The sequence below is a fragment of the Lithobates pipiens genome, unplaced genomic scaffold, assembly GCF_037356315.1.
Source record: "Lithobates pipiens isolate NorthernLeopardFrog02 unplaced genomic scaffold, aLitPip1_a1.2 Scaffold_8, whole genome shotgun sequence".
In the NCBI taxonomy this organism is placed as follows: domain Eukaryota; kingdom Metazoa; phylum Chordata; class Amphibia; order Anura; family Ranidae; genus Lithobates; species Lithobates pipiens.
Genome location: NW_027507903.1, coordinates 13,062,896 through 13,080,259, shown reverse-complemented (window position 1 = coordinate 13,080,259; position 17,364 = coordinate 13,062,896). Strand labels below are relative to the sequence as shown.

The 17,364-nt window shown below is 44.8% G+C and overlaps 1 protein-coding gene across 2 annotated transcripts in view; it reads right to left on the bottom strand.

The window, feature by feature from the left end:
• The window catches only part of LOC143963357 (uncharacterized protein HI_0077-like), a 66,749-nt gene that overhangs the window by 34,601 nt on the left and 14,784 nt on the right, over nucleotides 1–17,364 (bottom strand). For both annotated transcript variants that reach the window (XM_077472977.1, XM_077472976.1), the window contains exons 4-6: nucleotides 16,306–16,408; nucleotides 7,563–7,663; nucleotides 2,794–2,943 (exon numbers count right to left, since the gene is read on the bottom strand). In XM_077472977.1, the coding sequence (XP_077329103.1) occupies nucleotides 2,794–2,943; nucleotides 7,563–7,663; nucleotides 16,306–16,408 (354 nt within the window). The remainder of the gene's footprint in view (nucleotides 1–2,793; nucleotides 2,944–7,562; nucleotides 7,664–16,305; nucleotides 16,409–17,364) is intronic.

Here is a 17,364-nt window from a genome sequence, read left to right as displayed (position 1 = left end):
ACATGCATATGTAAACGGCAACAAACCTGCATTTCACTTCAAGTCGGGGTCAGGGGTGGGGGCAAGGGCGTGGTTGAAGGGGGCCCTGTCAGGTAGGCTGTACGGGGCCCCATGATTTCTAACAGCGGCCCTGAGTGTCATGGTCTGGGGCTGCATGAGTGCTGCCAGCACTGGGGGGCTACAGATCATTGAGGGAACCATGAATGCCAACATGTACTGTGACATACTGAAGCAGAGCATAATCCCCTCCCTTCAGAGACTGGGCCGCAGGGCAGTATTCCAACATGATAGCGACCCCAAACACACCTCCAAGACGACCACTGCCTTGCTAAAGAAGCTAAGGGTAAAGGTGATGGACCGGCCAAGCATGTCTCCAGACCTAAACCCTATTGATCATCTGTGAGGTATCCTCAAATAGAAGGTAGAGGAGCGCAAGGTCTCTAACATCCATCAGCTCCTCTGTGCAGTTGGTTTTGCAGAGAGAGGCCCCGATTCTCCTCTTATCGGGTCCCTCTTCGCTGCTCCTGGCCCCTCCCTTCTGTTGAGTGCCCCCACAGCAAGGAGGTTGCTATGGGGGCACCCAAGCGGAGTCACAGCTTTGTGTGTCCATTCAGACACAGAGCCAAGACCTGGCCCTGCCCCCTTTCTCTTCTGACTGACTGACTGATTGACATCCATGGGAGCCAAGGGCACTGCTGCTGTGTCTCAACCAGGAGGGAGAGGCTCTGACGGCTAAGACACTCATGGACAATGCTGGAGAGAGACGGGGCTCAGGTAAGTAATTAGGGGGGTGCTGGGGAGGCTGCTACACACAGAAGGTTTTTTTATCTCAATGCATAGAATGTATTAAGATTAAAAAAAAACCTTCTGCCTTTACAACCACTTTAAATTTGCGTGCGCCAGTGAAATGGCGACAAACTTCAGTACCCCATATTTTCTATAGGCGATGCTTCAAAAGCCCCCTATAGATATCAGTTTAGTGTTACAGAGGAGGTCTGGTGCTAGAAATATTGCTCTCACACCGGCGCATGCGTTTAGGTTGGTACGTGCTTATACATAGCGGTGGGGGCCTCTATAAAAAACAAATTTGGGGGGGGGGGCGGGGTTTATGCGCCTGGGTGTAACACTATTTTTTTTTTTTTTGCAAAAAATAAATAAAACATTTTTTATTCATCACATAGGGGACAAAAAGTCCCCTATCTGATGATTTTTAGGTGACATGTCTCCTCTGGGCTTCACTGAATGTATTGCAATGCAGATCACATTGCAATACATCCCCTCCTGTCTATGCTAGCCGGGGACAAAGAGAGACTGACCCAGAACTGATGTCATACACGAAAAAAAACTTTTTTCTTCATTTCGGTTATAACATTTTGCAAATAAATATCCTTTTATATATATTATATTAGGGCCGTGGAAATTAAAGATTAATTCCTCGATTAATTGATTCATTTTTTTGATTGATGAAAATTCTTTTGATCATACACACCTCTTCACCTCTTCGTGCTACAGTTTGAATTTAAAACGTATTTGTGTGAACTGTGAAGTTAAGTCATGGATTGTGGAAACTAACTAGTGTCGGGTGATTGTATATAGTGTATACCACATTTACCACCGACTAATGCAGAGTTGGAATGCAATCAGATCAGCTAGAAGTAGTTGGATCTGTATGTGCATTATAATTAATTGGAATGAGTCGATTAATAATAAAAAAAAAAAAAATCGATTAATCGAACACTAAAATATTAATCAGTAACAGCCCTAATTATATATATATATATATATATATATATATATATATATATATATATATATATATATATATATATATATATATATATATATATATATATATATTTTACATACTGTGACCAGAGTAATACAATTATAAAACTGACTCTGGGCTGCGGGGTGAACAGGATTTTTTTTTCACACACTATGATTGCTTATTACAGTGAATATCTATCACTGTTATAAACAACCATTTTTTGAGCTTCTCCCATCCTTTGGAACTCCCTCCCCCAATCTGTCCGACTGTCCCCTAATCTATCCATCTTTAGACGATCCCTGAAAACCCTTCTCTTCAAAGAAGCCTTTCCTGCTTCTAACTAATACTGTTTTACTTCCTCCATCAGCTCATCCCCCACAGCTATTACCTTTTGTATCAATTGCCCCTTCCTTTTTAGATTGTAAGCTCTAACAAGCAGGGCCCTCTTATTCCTCTTGTACCAAATTGTAATGTAACTGTAATGTCTTCCCTCATGTTGTAAAGCGCTGAGCAAACTGTTAGCGCTATATAAAACCTGTATAATAATAATAATAATAATTTTTACTGAATGAAATAGATTAATTCAGTGTGTATTGTGGTGATTAGCTGTGATTTGCCCCAGATAATCACATGGTACTGATTGGCCCTGTCTGTATGTGATTATTGTGACTAATCACAGTGATCAACACAATAGTATACAATGGATGGCATGAATCAAAGACATTCATTGTGTACAATTGTCATGTGATCTGTTGTGATTGGCCACAGCGATCACATGGTACCAGCAGTGGACTGGTACACTGATCTGTCACCCGCTGTGTCCGGTGGACAAAGCAGGTAACAGATCACGCTTGAGTGTGGCCTGTGGGGCACATGAAAGGCGCAATTCTGGGAGGACATCGTTTTACAATAAGCCGGGCAGGAAAGGGTTAAAGAACCCATCTCATAATGATAATAATGATGGTAAAGTGTCTTTCCTCCATATGTCCTTTCAATTATATATGTGGAATGTCATTACGTCTTACCAATGTCCCTCCTTTTCCTCTCTTGATCCTGCCAGGTTGTACTATGGTGAGGTTTTCTTTTCTCTTCGGTTGGGCTGGTGGTTGTGTCTGACCGATGTCTGCAATCTTTCCTGTGTTCCATAATTCCTGTGCTTGCTGAGTGAGCTTTGCCTTGGAAGAGGATGATGAATATTTACTTTTAATTAACTCAAAATGTACAAAGAAAAAATCTTCAACATTATGGGAGTTATTTACTAAAGGCAAATCCACTTTGCACTGCAAGTGCCCTTGGAAGTGCAGTCGCTGTGCTGTAGATCCGAGGGGGACATGCAAGGAAAATAAAAAACAGCATTTAGCTTGCACATGATTGGATGATAAAATCAGCAGAGCTTCCCCTCATTTCAGATCTACCCCTCAGATTTACAGCGACTGCACTTCCAAGTGCACTTGTAATGCAAAGTGGATTTGCCTTTCGTAAATCAACCCCCAATGTCACCAGTTTATTCGAATACAGACCATCAATGCTGCTCTATGCTAGATATAGGAGGTGTGACAATTTAATTCCAAGAATGGATTGAAAACAAAACAAAACAAAAACATTGCTTATCTATACACTAATGTCTGGTGTCACCTTCACAGCAGTCCCAGAATCTGTGCAGCAAATAAATGACATTACTATAGAGCCATATACAGTGCCTTAAAAAGTATTCACACCCCATGACATTTTCCACATTTTGTCATATTACAACCAAAAATGTAAATGTATTTTATTGGGATTTTATGTGATAGACCAACACAAAGTGGCACATAATTGTGAAGTGCAAGGAAAATTATAAATGGTTTTCAATTTTTTTTTACAAATAAATATGTGAAAAACTAACACTGCACATCACCCTGAACACACCATCCCCACCGTGAAACATGGTGGTGGCAGCATCATGTTGTGGGGATGGTTTTCTTCAGCAGGGACAGGGAAGCTGGTCAGAGTTGATGGGAAGGTGGATGGAGCCAAATACAGGACAATCTTAGAAGAAAACATGTTTTCCCCACACAGAGTGTTTTGCTTTTAGGCCAAAAAGTTCAATTTTGGTCTCATCCGACCAGATCACCTTCTTCCACATGTTTGCTGTGTCCTCCACATGGCTTCTCACAAACTGCAAACAGGACTTCTTATGGCTTTCTTTCACCAATGTCTTTCTTCTTGTCACTCTTCCATAAAGGGCAGATTTGTGGAGAGACGACTAAGGCCGCGTACACACGGGCGGATTGTCTGCCCAACTAAGTTCGTCAGACAATCCGACAGACAATCCGTTCAAAATTTGCATGAACGGACTTGACCACACACGATGAGCAGACAGTCCGCTGAAAGCGTGCGTGATGACGTGTACAGCACGTATGACGGGACTAGAAAAACGACGTCCTATACACTGCAATGCAACCTTCGGCCGTGTAAATCCTTTCTGAGCATGCGCCATACTTAGTCCGTCCAACTTGCCTACACACGAGCGGACTGTCCGCTGAAACCAAGTTTGGACGGACAAAACCAAGTTTGAACGGACTGTCTTACGGAAATTCCCTAAGACTTTGTTCGTCAGATTGTCCGCTGAAGCCCACACACGAGCGGATTGTCCGCTGAAACACGGTTCAGCGGACTAAGTTGGACAGACAATCCGCCCGTGTGTACGCGGACTAATAGTTGTCCTGTGGACAGATTTTCCCACCTGAGCTGTGGATCTCTGCAGCTCCTCCAGAGTTACTATGAGCCTCTTGGCTGCTTCTCTGATGAATGCTCTCCTTGCCCGGCTGGTCAGTTTAGGTGGACGGCCATGTCTTGGTAGGTTTGCAGTTGTTCCATACTCTTTCCATTTTCGGATGATGGATTGAACAGAGCTCCGTGATATGTTCAAAGCTTGGGATATATTTTTTTTATAACCTAGAAAAAAGGTTTGTGTGACTGAGGGTGTAGTTGCCACCATCCCTATTAGACATTAATAATTTGAAAGGCCTCACACTGAACGGGATTTTAGAAGGCAACTAAAGCAATGACAAATTACCATTTTATTTTGTTTAATTATTCTTTCTTTATTTTAGTTAGAAATTACTTTTCAATAAAAAAAAAAAATAGGATTTTTTTTTACATGCATCTCTAATTTGTACAGAATACATAGCCTGGGCAGTAGCCTCAATTATACTTAATTATGCATAACATGGATCATATATGGGACAGACAGTGGTATTCAGTGAAGTGAAAACGGGTCACATGAGTGCAAAACGAATTGCACTCCTGTGACCCTTAGACCCCTTTCACACTGGGTCGTTTTGCAGGCGCTATTGCGCTAAAAATTGCACCTGCAAACCGACCTGAAACAGCCGCTGCTGTGTCTCCAGTGTGAAAGCCCAAGGAGCAGTGCGCTGGCACAATGGTAAAAAAAAAAAGTCCTGCTAGCAGCATCTTTGGAGTTGTGAAGGAGTGGTGTATACACCACTTCTGCCTACTGAAATCAATGGGGCAGCGCGGCTATACCGCCGGCAAAGCGCTGTCGCAATACCGCTTTGTGGTGGTTTTAACCCATTCTCGGCTGCTAGTAGGGGGGGGGGGGAACTGCCTCGCTAGCGGCTGAATACCGCCGCTAAAAATAGCGCCGTTTTACCACCAACGCCGCTTCCGCCCCCGGTGTGAAAGGGGCCTTAGGAGAAGCCCAGCCTAACAAGCTCAGGCTGGACTTCTCCTTTAAAGCAGAATTCTGGCTGAAATATGTCTTTTAAGATAAAAATACCCCTAGAATACTCATGCCTTGTGCAATGTAACAAAGGTATGCTGTAAACAATGCCCCAGTTTTCTATCTGTGCAGCATTGTTTTCTTACTGTGTGAAGTTTCTGCACAGCGCAGCCATTTCCAGTGTGGGCATCTGAAGCCACAGTGTCCTTCTTTCTGGATTCCGTGCATGCTGGCTACCCAGCATGCACCTGCCAATATCGCGCACATGCAGTGTATTGTATTTTCGGTCAGCTTGGCACAGCCATGCCAAGCTGACCAAAATTTTCCATAGACGCCAATATTAAATGTTACTGTAGCCGTGCAATGCCAAGCTGGGCAAGAATTTCCATAGACGCCATGCCAAGCTGACCAAGATCTACCAGGGGCCAATGCAAAACCGGAAATGACGCACAGTGCCGCGGCCCCCTAGAGGAGGAAGTGAAATTAGATATAGGAATAAATCAGGTACCGTATTTATCGGCGTATAACACGCACTTTTTTTCCACCTAAAATCAGGGGGAAATCGGGGGTGCGTGTTATACGCCGATCCCCCGCGGTTTCTATCCCTTTCTGCCACTCTCTGCGGCTTCTGAGTATTTTCGGCTATCGTCGGCCATTCTCGGCTATCTTTGGCCGCTCTCGGCTATTTTCAGCTGCACTCGGCCATTCTCGGCGGCTTTCAGAAAGCTGAAAGCCGCCGAGAACGCCCAATTGTGGCCCAAAATAGCCGAGAACAGCCGAGTGCGGCCGACAATACCCGAAGGCCGCTGAGAACGGCTGGGAACTACTGAGCACCGCCGAGATACACAGGACATCCACTCTGTATCTCGGCGGCGCCATTTTTAAATGGCAAACACACTAACAAGACTGCAAATGACTGACAAGGCTGCAACGTAAGGCTGAAAATGACTGACAAGGCTGCAGATGGGCATTTAAATGTAAGTTTTTTTCCTTAAACTTCCCTCCTAAAAGTTTTTTTCTTTTAAATTTCCTCCTAAACTTGGGGTGCGTGTTATACGCCGATAAATACGGTAAGTGAACAGAAAAAAATAAAAAATCACCAATTTTAAGGATGCACATTAGTGCTGCATGGTGAGGAGTGAAAAATGTGGGTGGAACTCCGCTTCAAATTACAGACAGGTGGACTCTATTTTAGGTGAACGCACTTGGTTCCACTAGAGTTTAGTTAGGGGTATCAGCGTAAAGGGGGCTAAATACAAAATGCACACCACAATTTTTACATATTTGTAAAAAAACATGAAAACCATTCATAATTTTCCCTCCACGTCACAATTATGTGCCACTTTGTGTTGGTCTATCACATAAAATCCCAATAAAATACATTTACGTTTTTGGTTATAAAATGACAAAATGTGGAAAATTTCAAGAGGTGTGAATACTTTTTCAAGGCACTGAACTTATACTTTTGTTTTCTGTTGATGGGGCACACTGGCAGCATTTGATGGGGCACACTGGCTGCAATTGATGGGGCACACTGCAAGCAATTGATGGGGCACACTGCAAGCAATTGATGGGGCACACTGCAAGCAATTGATGGGGCACACTGCAAGCAATTGATGGGGCACACTGCAAGCAATTGATTGGGCATAGTGGTGGCAATTGATTGGGCATAGTGGTGGCAATTGATTGGGCATAGTGGTGGCAATTGATGGGCACAGTGTCGGCAATTGATGGGCACACTGGCAGCAATTGATGGGTACAGTAGCTGTGTTTGATGGCACAGTAGTGGCAATTTATGGGTACAGTGGCTGCACTTGATGGGGTTTTTTTTGTCAGTTTGTTTGCACCCCCCCCCCCCACCCCCAATTTTTTTTAGCACTAGCTGCCACTGCACCTGACACTTTAAAGCTCCAAAATGCATACATGCGAGTACACTTTCTGCTTTTCCATAAATGGGTCAGGTATGTTTTTGACTCGGTGGAAGGTCGTTAAGGGCCCATAGGAAATTATCCAAAAAATTTACCACCAGCCACCACTGAATGCTGCCATATAAGACAATGACCATCTCACCTTCTCTTCCGGATCTGCAGTACAAAGGATTCTACAGGCCCAATAAGTCAATGAACATTCGTCTTCTACCCCTTTAGCACTTTCTCCAGATTCCGTACTACCTGGGGAAAAAAAACACATCTGTTATAGCTTTTTATTGTCTGTAAATATGAATTAATACAGTTAAAAAAAAAAGCTCATTTAATAAATTCAATTTACGGATTTGTAAAACGTCATTGTCTTCAAGAATAAGATCTGCACTATGAAAGGACGATGTCTGTCAGTCTAGTGAGTATCAAATAGAGTTTTACATGTACAGTGAGGGAAAAAAGTATTTGATCCCCCTGCTTATTTTGTACGTTTGCCCACTGACAAAGAAATGATCAGTCTATAATTTTAATGGTCTGTTTATTTTAACAGTGAGAGACACAATAACAACAAAAATATCCAGAAAAACGAGCATGCACGGGTGCCCCCATGGAAAGTGGAGGGGCCTACAGCGCAGCGGGGGACCCCACAAGAAGAGGATCGGGGCTGCTCTGTGCAAAATAATTGCATACAACAGGTAAGCATAGACTTTGTGATACTAATCTCAGCTTGTTACCTGTATAAAAGACACCTGTCCACAGAAGCAATCAGATTCCAATCTCTCCACCATGGCCAAGACCAAAGAGCTGTCCAAGGATGCCAGGGACAAGATTGTAGACCTACACAAGGCTGGAATGGGCTACAAGACCATCGCCAACTGATACAAACAAACCCAAGGATAAACCGAGGTAAAAACCAAGCTTTACTTACCACCAGCCCACAGACAACCAATTAACCTGTCTAACAGTATGCGTTAAAAACAGGGGTTTAGTCTCACCAAGCAGCTTGGTGAGAGGGTGACAACAGTTGGTGTTATTATTTGCAAAATACACAAAATAATTGTCAATCTCCCTCGGTCTGGGGCTCCATGACCGGATGGAAGATCTCACCTCGTGGTGTTTCAATGATCATGAGAACGGTGAGGAATCAGCCCAGAACTACACGGGAGAACCTTGTCAATGATCTCAAGACAGCCGGGACCATAGTCATCAAGAAGATAATTGGTAAAAAACACTACACTATGAAGGACTGAAATCTTGCAGCACCTGCTAGGTCCCTCTGCTTGAGAAAGCACATGCACAGGAACATCTGAAGTTTGCTAATTAACATCTGAATGATTTAGAGGAGAACTGGGTGAAAGTGTTGTGGTCAGATGAGACCAAAATCCAGCTCTTTGACATCAACTCAACTTTCCGTGTTTGGAGGAGGAGGAATGCTGCCTATGACCCCAAGAACACCATCCCCACCATCATACATGGAAGTGAAAACATTGTGCTTTGGTGGTTTTTATTTCTGCTAAGGGGACAGGACAACTTCACATCAAAGGGACGATGGACGGGGCCCTTGTACCGTCAAATTTTGGGTGTGAACCTCCTTCCCTCAGCCAGGGCATTGAAAATGGGTCATGGATGGGTATTCCAGCATGACAATGACCCAAAATACAAGGCCAAGGCAACAAAGGAGTGTCTCAAGAGGGAGCACATTAATGTGCTGGAGTGGTGGCCTAGCCAGTCTCCAGACCTTAATCCCATAGAAAATATGTGGAGGGAGCTGAAGGTTCACCTTATCAAACATCAGCCTCGAAAACTTAATGACTTGAAGAGGATCTGCAAAGAGGAGTGGGAAAAAATCCCTCCTGAGATGTGTGCAAACCTGGAGGCCAACTACAAGAAATGTCTGACCTCTGATTGCCAACAAGGGTTTTGCCACCAAGTACCAAGTCATGTTTTGCGAAGAGGTCAAATACTTATTTCACTCATTAAAATGCAAATCAATTTGTAACTTTTTTGAAATGCGTTTTTCTGGATATTTTTGTTGGTATTCTGTCTCTCACTGTTAAAAGTTACAGACTGATCATTTCTTTGTCAGCGAGCAAACATACAAAATCAGCAAGGGAGCAAATACTTTTTTCCCCTCACTATATGTAAAACTCAGCTAGAAAATGACCTAGAAACCCCAAACATTATTATATATTTTTTTAAGCAGAGGCCCTAGAGAAATAAAAAACGGTGGGGGTTGTAATTTTGTGTCACGGGGTATTTGCGCAGTGGTTTTTCAAACGCAAATACAGTTTAAAGCATTTTTGGTGCACACAAACAGAACGTAATACCCAATTGTTTGGTATAATATAAAACAGGGCTCAACAAATCCCGGAGAATTTGCATCCTAGAATTTGCATCCTGGCACGACACAGCTGGGGTATTCTGTCTCCGTGTGGACCCCGACCCCCGCCGTGCGATCGCATCGGGATGCGCAGGCCAGTAATTGAGGCAGTGGGTTTGCGGCCTTCTGAAGTCCTTCTGTAATCTGGCGCCATCTTGTGGTGGATGTTAATATTACAACACATCCAATGCTAATGCAATGCTAATGGAGCTTCAAAGCCCTGCCTGTTTTCACTGCCCGCCCATCTCCTTCCCAAAGTGGAGAAGAGAAGGAAGTGATTGCGGGCGTCATCTGGTGCCTTTTGCCTAACGGTGAGTGTGGTGGCTGGTTTAAATAGCTTCATATAGCCTTTTTTATTTTTTTCATAAAAGCTTTTATTTTTTTTCTATTTTTTAAAGTAAAAAAACTGTTAATTTTAATTAAGGAAAAAAAAAAATTATTATTTGTAATCTCCCTGCTTGGCCCCTTTCACATGGGCTGTCTGATCAGGTTCGCCTGTCAGTTTTTCAGGCGGACCTGTTCGGACCCTTAGCGGGGATATGGCGGTAAACAGGGCCAGATTAACAGCATCATGGGCCTGGTGCTGAGGATTTTGGTGGGCCTTTTTTACGGAAACAAAATGAAAATGCAAAAATGTTTTACTAAAACAAATTAAATATACTTTCACCAGTAATATCGGCCGTGCAGCCTTTGAGCAGCAGGAACACCCCCAATACCACCTGCTATGCGGTCTCTCAACAGCAGCAACATAGGAGACCACATTTCCAAACTGCCATTCAGGGAGATCCCCCCCTTCCCAAAAAAAAAAAAGAGGGGGGATGTAGTCTCGGGTTGATGGGGAAATAGGTGGCGGGGGGTGATTTTTCAGGCAAATGGCACTTAGCACTTAAAATCATCCTGACGCTATGCTTGATATGGCATCGGGATGATCAAATTCCATTATTTCTATTACTACATTGTAATATATAGTGAAATAGTTCAACTCACCATGATGCATTATCAGTGGGAACCTGAGCTTGTCACTTCCCACCAGATGCAGTGTGTCGCTTGCCACCATTGCCTGCTGCCAGATGCCACCCGCAGCCTGCCACCAGATACAGTGTGCCACTTGCCACCAGATACAATGTGCCACTTGCCATCAGCATGCCACCAGATACAGTGTGCCACTTGCCACCAGCAGCCTGTCACCAGATACAGTGTGCCACTGGCAGCCTGCCACCAGATACAGTGTGCCACTTGCCACCAGATACAGTGTGCCACCAGATACAGTGCCACTAGCAGCCTGCCACCAGATACAGTGTGCCACTTGCCACCAGATACAGTGTGCCACTTGCCACCAGCAACCTGACACCAGATACGGTGTGCCACTTGTCACAAGCAGCATGCCAGATAGTGTGCCACTTGCTACCAGCAGCATGCCACCAGATTAAAGCGGGATTCCACCCTAAAGTGGAACCTCCGCTGATCGGAACCCTCCCCCCATCCGGTGTCACAATTGACACCTTTCAGGGGGGAGGGGGGTATTTTCACCCACTTCCGGGCATAGACTCCCACGGGAGTCTACGCCATTTCCTGCCCTGCCGCGCTGTCTGCTGGGACACACACGGGTCCCAGTGACAGCGCGGAGATTTCCTATTGCGCGGCGCAGCTCGCGCAGTAGGGAACCGGGAAGTGAAGCCGATTCGCTTTACTTCCTGATTCCCTCACCTAGAATGGTGGCGGCAGCAGCCGAGGCACGAGCGGTCGATCGGCCTCGGCATCGCTGGAACCCGGGACAGGTGAGTGTCCATTTATTAAAAGTCAGCAGCTGTAGTATTTATAGCTGCTGGCTTTTAATATTTTTTTTTGGGCGGAATCCCTCTTTAAGTGTGCCACTTGCCACCAGCAGTCTGCCACCAGATACAGTGTACCACTTGTCACAAGCAGCCTGCCACCAGATAGTGTGCCACTTGCCACCAGCAGCATGCCACTTGCCACCAGCAACCTGCCACCAGATACGGTGTGCCACTTGTCACAAGCAGCATGCCAGATAGTGTGCCACTTGCTACCAGCAGCATGCCACCAGATACAGTGTGCCACTTGCCAACAGCAGCCTGCCACCAGTTACAGTGTGCCACTTGCCACAAGCAGCCTGCCACCAGTTACAGTGTGCCACTTGTCACAAGCAGCATGCCAGATAGTGTGCCACTTGCTACCAGCAGCATGCCACCAGATACAGTGTGCCACTTGCCAACAGCAGCCTGCCACCAGTTACAGTGTGCCACTTGCCACAAGCAGCCTGCCACCAGTTACAGTGTGCCACTTGCCACAAGCAGCCTGCCAGATATAGTGTGACACTTGCCACCAGCAGCATGCCAGATACAGTGTGACACTTGCCACCAGCAGCATGTCACCAGATACAGTGTGCCACTTGCCACCAGCAGCATGTCACCAGATACAGTGTGCCACTTGCCACAAGCAGCCTTCCACCAGATACAGTGTGCCACTTGCCACAAGCCGCCTTCCACCAGATACAGTGTGCCACTTGCCACAAGCCGCCTGCCACCAGATACAGTGTGCCACTTGCCACAAGCAGCCTGCCACCAGATACAGTGTGCTACTTGCCACAAGCAGCCTGCCACCAGATACAGTGTGCTACTTGCCATCAGCAGCCTGCCACCAGCAGCAGTGTACCACCAGATACAGTGTGCCACTTGCCACAAGCAGCATGCCAGATACAGTGTACCACTTGACACAAGCAACATGCCACCAGATACAGTGTGCCATTTGCCACAAGCAGCCTGCCATCAGATACAGTGTGCCACTTGCCACCAGCAGCATGCCAGATACAATGTGCCACTTGCCACCAGCAGAATGTCACCAGATACAGTGTGCCACTTACCACCAGCAGTGTGCCACCAGATACAGTGTGCCACTTGCCACCAGCAGTGTGCCATCAGCAGCCTTCCACCAGATAGTGTGCTACTTGCCACCAGCAGCAGTGTGCAACCAGCAGCCTTCCACAAGATAGTGTGCTACTTGCCATCAGCAGCCTGCCACCAGATACAGTGTGCCACTTGCCACCAGCATGCAACCAGATACAGTGTGCCACTCGCCACCCACAGCCTGTCACCAGATACAGTGTGCCACTTACCACCAGCAGCCTGCCACTGCCTCCAAGACTCTCCCCAATTGGTTAGAAGAGACAGGGCCTGCATAGTCAATCAAATCCCTGGAGCCCCCACCCCTCCTGAGCTGGGATGGTATGGCTGTATGCCAGGAGTTTTGTTTAGACCAAGTTGTACAGGGTTGTGTGTGCAAGCTTTTGGGCTCACACTGGTGTGCTGCAGTTGGCTGCACTGCTCATGTATCTGCAGTTTTAGCTGCAGTCCTATTGATTTATATCAGGTTGCAGGTTTTTGCTGCATTTTCTGACAGTGTGCCAAAGATGCAGCATGCAGGAATTTTGGTGCGCTTTCAGAAAATGCAGAAAAAACAAACAACCTAATAGAAATCTATAGGACTGGGGGTAAAACGCAGGAAAACTGTGGATACACCAGCAATGGGCCAAAACACAGCAAATCAGTGTGAACCACCTAAAAGCACAAGGGACCACCAAGCACTGCCACAGGCTGATGACACAATTCTAAACACTTTGGCTGCAGTTATAACAGCTACTGCTGGAGAAAAAAGTTAAAAACGAGGGAAAGGGATATAAGAAACCAGTCACTGAGCTCACATGTGGACGGTCCCTGGAGGCTCATCACTCAGAGATATCCTGTTCACCTTCTATCTGCCGGTGTTTCCCACCCACACGGCTCCTTCACTGCACAGACTTCACAGAGGGGGAGGGGAAAGGCAGAGCCAACTCAGCCTCTCCCATTTGTGTAGGGGGGGAACTGTGCACTGTGACATTGTAATAACCACAGTGAGCAAACACAGATGCAGCCAGACACCCCTACATTTACACACACTTCTCCTGTCCCATAGAAGTTTATGGACAGGAAAAAAAAAAATCGGGCTTATGCTGCTGGCTGGGTGGGCCTATTTTAAGGCAGGGGCTTGGTGCTGCAGCTCCATCAGCCCCTATGTTAATCCGGCCCTGGCGGTAAATAAGTGGGAATATGGCAGAAATAAAAGCAGTCACATTCTTTAGTTAACCAGCATTAAACACTTGGTGTCACATCAGAATATATTCATTACCTACACAAGTTAAATGCCTATATATAATGTTTGGTTCTAGTTGTCTTTCTGTGTTAAATTAAAGATTGGTTAATTTTTATATTGAAAATAAAGCTTTGTCGGTCGTTAGAAAAAAAACCTGGCTCCTAACTTTTTTAGCTGGCTCCTAGATTCCAAACAAATCTGTCAACCCCCGATATAAAAGATGGTGTTACGTCGAGTAAATAGATAAGTAAACAGATATCAAATATGTCACACTCTAAAATTGCGCACGCCTGTGGAACAACGACAAACTACAGTACATTAAATCATCCATAGGCGAAGCTTTAAAATCCTTTACGGGTTATCATTGTTCTTGATCCGACGTTTGCGATGATACGCGTGTGGTGTGAGCGTTTACATATGCGTACAGGATCGATACGTTTGATCGCCTTTGTGCGCAAGCACAGGGGACAGGGGGCACTTTACATTTTTATTTTTCAATTTTATTATTTATTTTCATATTTTTACACTGTCTCTTCATTTTTGTAATTAACCACTTGCCTATTGGGCACTTAAACCCTCTTCCTGCCCAGACCAATTTTCCGCGCTGTCACACTTTGAATGACAATTGCGCGGTCATGCCACACTGTACCCAAATTACATTTTTATCATTTTTTTCACACAAATAGATTAGAGCTTTCTTTTGGTGGTATTTAATCACTGCTGGGTTTTTTATTTTTTGCTAAAAAAAATAAATACCATTTTTTTTAAAAAAAGACCGAAAATTTTGAAAAAAAAAACTGTTTCATAGTTTGCTATAAAATTTTGAAAACAGGTAATTTTTCAGGTAATTTTTCCTCATTCATTGATGTGCGCTGATGAGGCTGCACTGATAAGCTGCACTGATAAGGCGGCACTAATGGGTACTGATAGGTGGCACTGAGAGCTGGCACTGCTGGTTGGGACAGATGGGCAGCACTGATGGGCATGGATGGGTGGCACTGGTGGGCAAAGGTAGGTAGCACTGTGGGCACTGGTGGGCACTGATGAGGCAGCCACAGCTCTCTGTGTGTCCCTCTGACAGAAGCAGTGATCTGCTTTTTTTTCCCCTCACGCTGACAACGTGAGGGAAAAAAAAAAAAAAAAAAAAGACAGATTACCGATCTTCTGTTTACATCATGTGATCAGCTGTCATTGGCTGACAGCTGATCATGTGGTAAAGGGCTGGTGATCACAGAGCGTGCCACGCGTGACCCACAGGGACACGCAGGCAGCTCATGCTACGGGAGGAGGTCCAAGGACGCCCTCTCAGCAACTAAGGCCTGCTCTGTAGCCGTCTTTCGGGTATAGCGTGGGCGGAAAGTAATTAACTTTATTGCTATCACAAGGGATGAACATTCCTTGTGATAGCATGGTCAGCGACAGGTACTATAAGACCCCAAATCTCTCTTCTGTCTTTAAAAGTATCATATCAAACCAAGATTACAATAGTATGTACCCTGGGGGTGAAGGAATAGTCTGCAGGAGCTTGTGCAATGAACCCATGTTGCATTAAAAATCGCAGTTATAATGCTTTCTAGGCTCTAATGCAAAGAATTATAAATGTGCATTTTTTTTTTTCAATATCAGTTCATTCTTTTATTTTTTTTATTTTTTTAATACAAAAGATAGAATATGCATTGAAAGAGAAAAGAACTAAAGCGCAAAACCAAAATTGCTCACATAGACAAGATAAGAATATGAGAAGCTGCCAACATATAAAAGTGTTCCCACACAGATAAAATAAATGAATACAAAAGGTACGTGGCGCTAACTAAAAGTAATAATAAAAAATAATGAACAAAAATGAGTGCTATACACACAGAATATGCATTACTGCTTTAAAAAATCTATTCTACAAAAAGTTAAAGCGGGATTCCACCCTAAAGTGGAACCTCTGCTGATCGGAACCCCCCCCCCCCCCTCCGGTGTCACAATTGACACCTTTCAGGGGGGAGGGGGGTGGAGTAGGGAACCGGGAAGTGAAGCTGATTCGCTTTACTTCCTGATTCCCTCACTTCGAATGGCGGCGGCAGCAGCCGAGGCCCGAGCAGTCGATCGGCCTCGGCATCGCTGGAACCCGGGACAGGTGAGTGTCCATTTATTAAAAGTCAGCAGCTGTAGTATTTATAGCTGCTGGCTTTTAATATTTTTTTTTTGGGCGGAATCCCTCTTTAAGTTCATAAACATTTCCTATAACTGATCTCAAAATTTTTGCAATAATTCTCCTTACTAAGCAGCACTGAAGGAAATGCCGTCCCTGTAATCATATCATCTAATATATCAGGAAGGAGGAGAGCGGACATTCAGTAAAGATGATGTTGATTCTCACCTGATCGTTCACATTTATCGTTCTTCCAAGGAGTAAGGGACAATGCATTTGGAGTCTTGATATATACCTTCCCTTCACAGACCTTCACTTCATAGACTTGATTCTAAAAGAATTATATAGATAGATCAGCCAAAATGGTAAAGCCAAATAGGAGTAGCAATCATAACATTAAAGCGGAACTTCACCCATTATAATAACTCTTCTTCCTGGCTCCTCCAATTGGAGAATATTTCCTCATTTAAAAAAAAAAAGCTCTTTAATGTTGCATTGCAGCACTTCCTTCTTTCTCACCTAGGCGGGAATGATGTAGGGCCCCCGCTACTTCAGTGTGTACATGACACATGACACATCCCAGACACCTTTACTGAATGACGCATGAGAGGGATTCTGTATGGGCCACAGGTCTTTGATACCTGGCAGAGATCTACAGCACATCTGAACACGTGTGAGTGGTTCCCGTGTGTGTGTGTGTGTGCAGACGTGGCAATTATCAAGGTACCAGCATTGTGCCGCAATGCACGGAAAACCCCCATACATGTGCAGATGTGCCGCAGGCATAGCTCCCAACTGTCCCCGATTCGGAGGGACTGTCCCTGATTTAGAGCAATGTCCCTCTGTCCCTCTTTCCTCCTCATTTGTCCCTCATTTTGGTCTGATCTATATAGTTATATATATATAAAATGCACTTTTTATCTTTCAAAAAGTGTTTCCCAGCGCTAAACCTTTCATCCAAAATCTAAATAGCTGCATTTGTAAATTTTAAAAGCCAATATAAAAGAATAGTAATGGTAAAAGAAAAGTCCTTGTGGATTTCATTAACCTTTTTTTTTTGGTTAATTCTCCTTTAAGGAGGTGTGGCAGGGGGCGTGTCCTATGCCTACATACCTTTGGTAGTAGGTGTCCCTCATTCCCATCTCAAAATGTTGGGAGTTATGTGCGGGTCTCTGCTGGGCACCAAAGACTGGGAAGAGATCTTCAGCACATCTGTGCACACGCAGATTTTCAAAGATGGCAGCTCAGGACCAAAATATCACGGGGTGGGCTTTAGCTATTCATTAT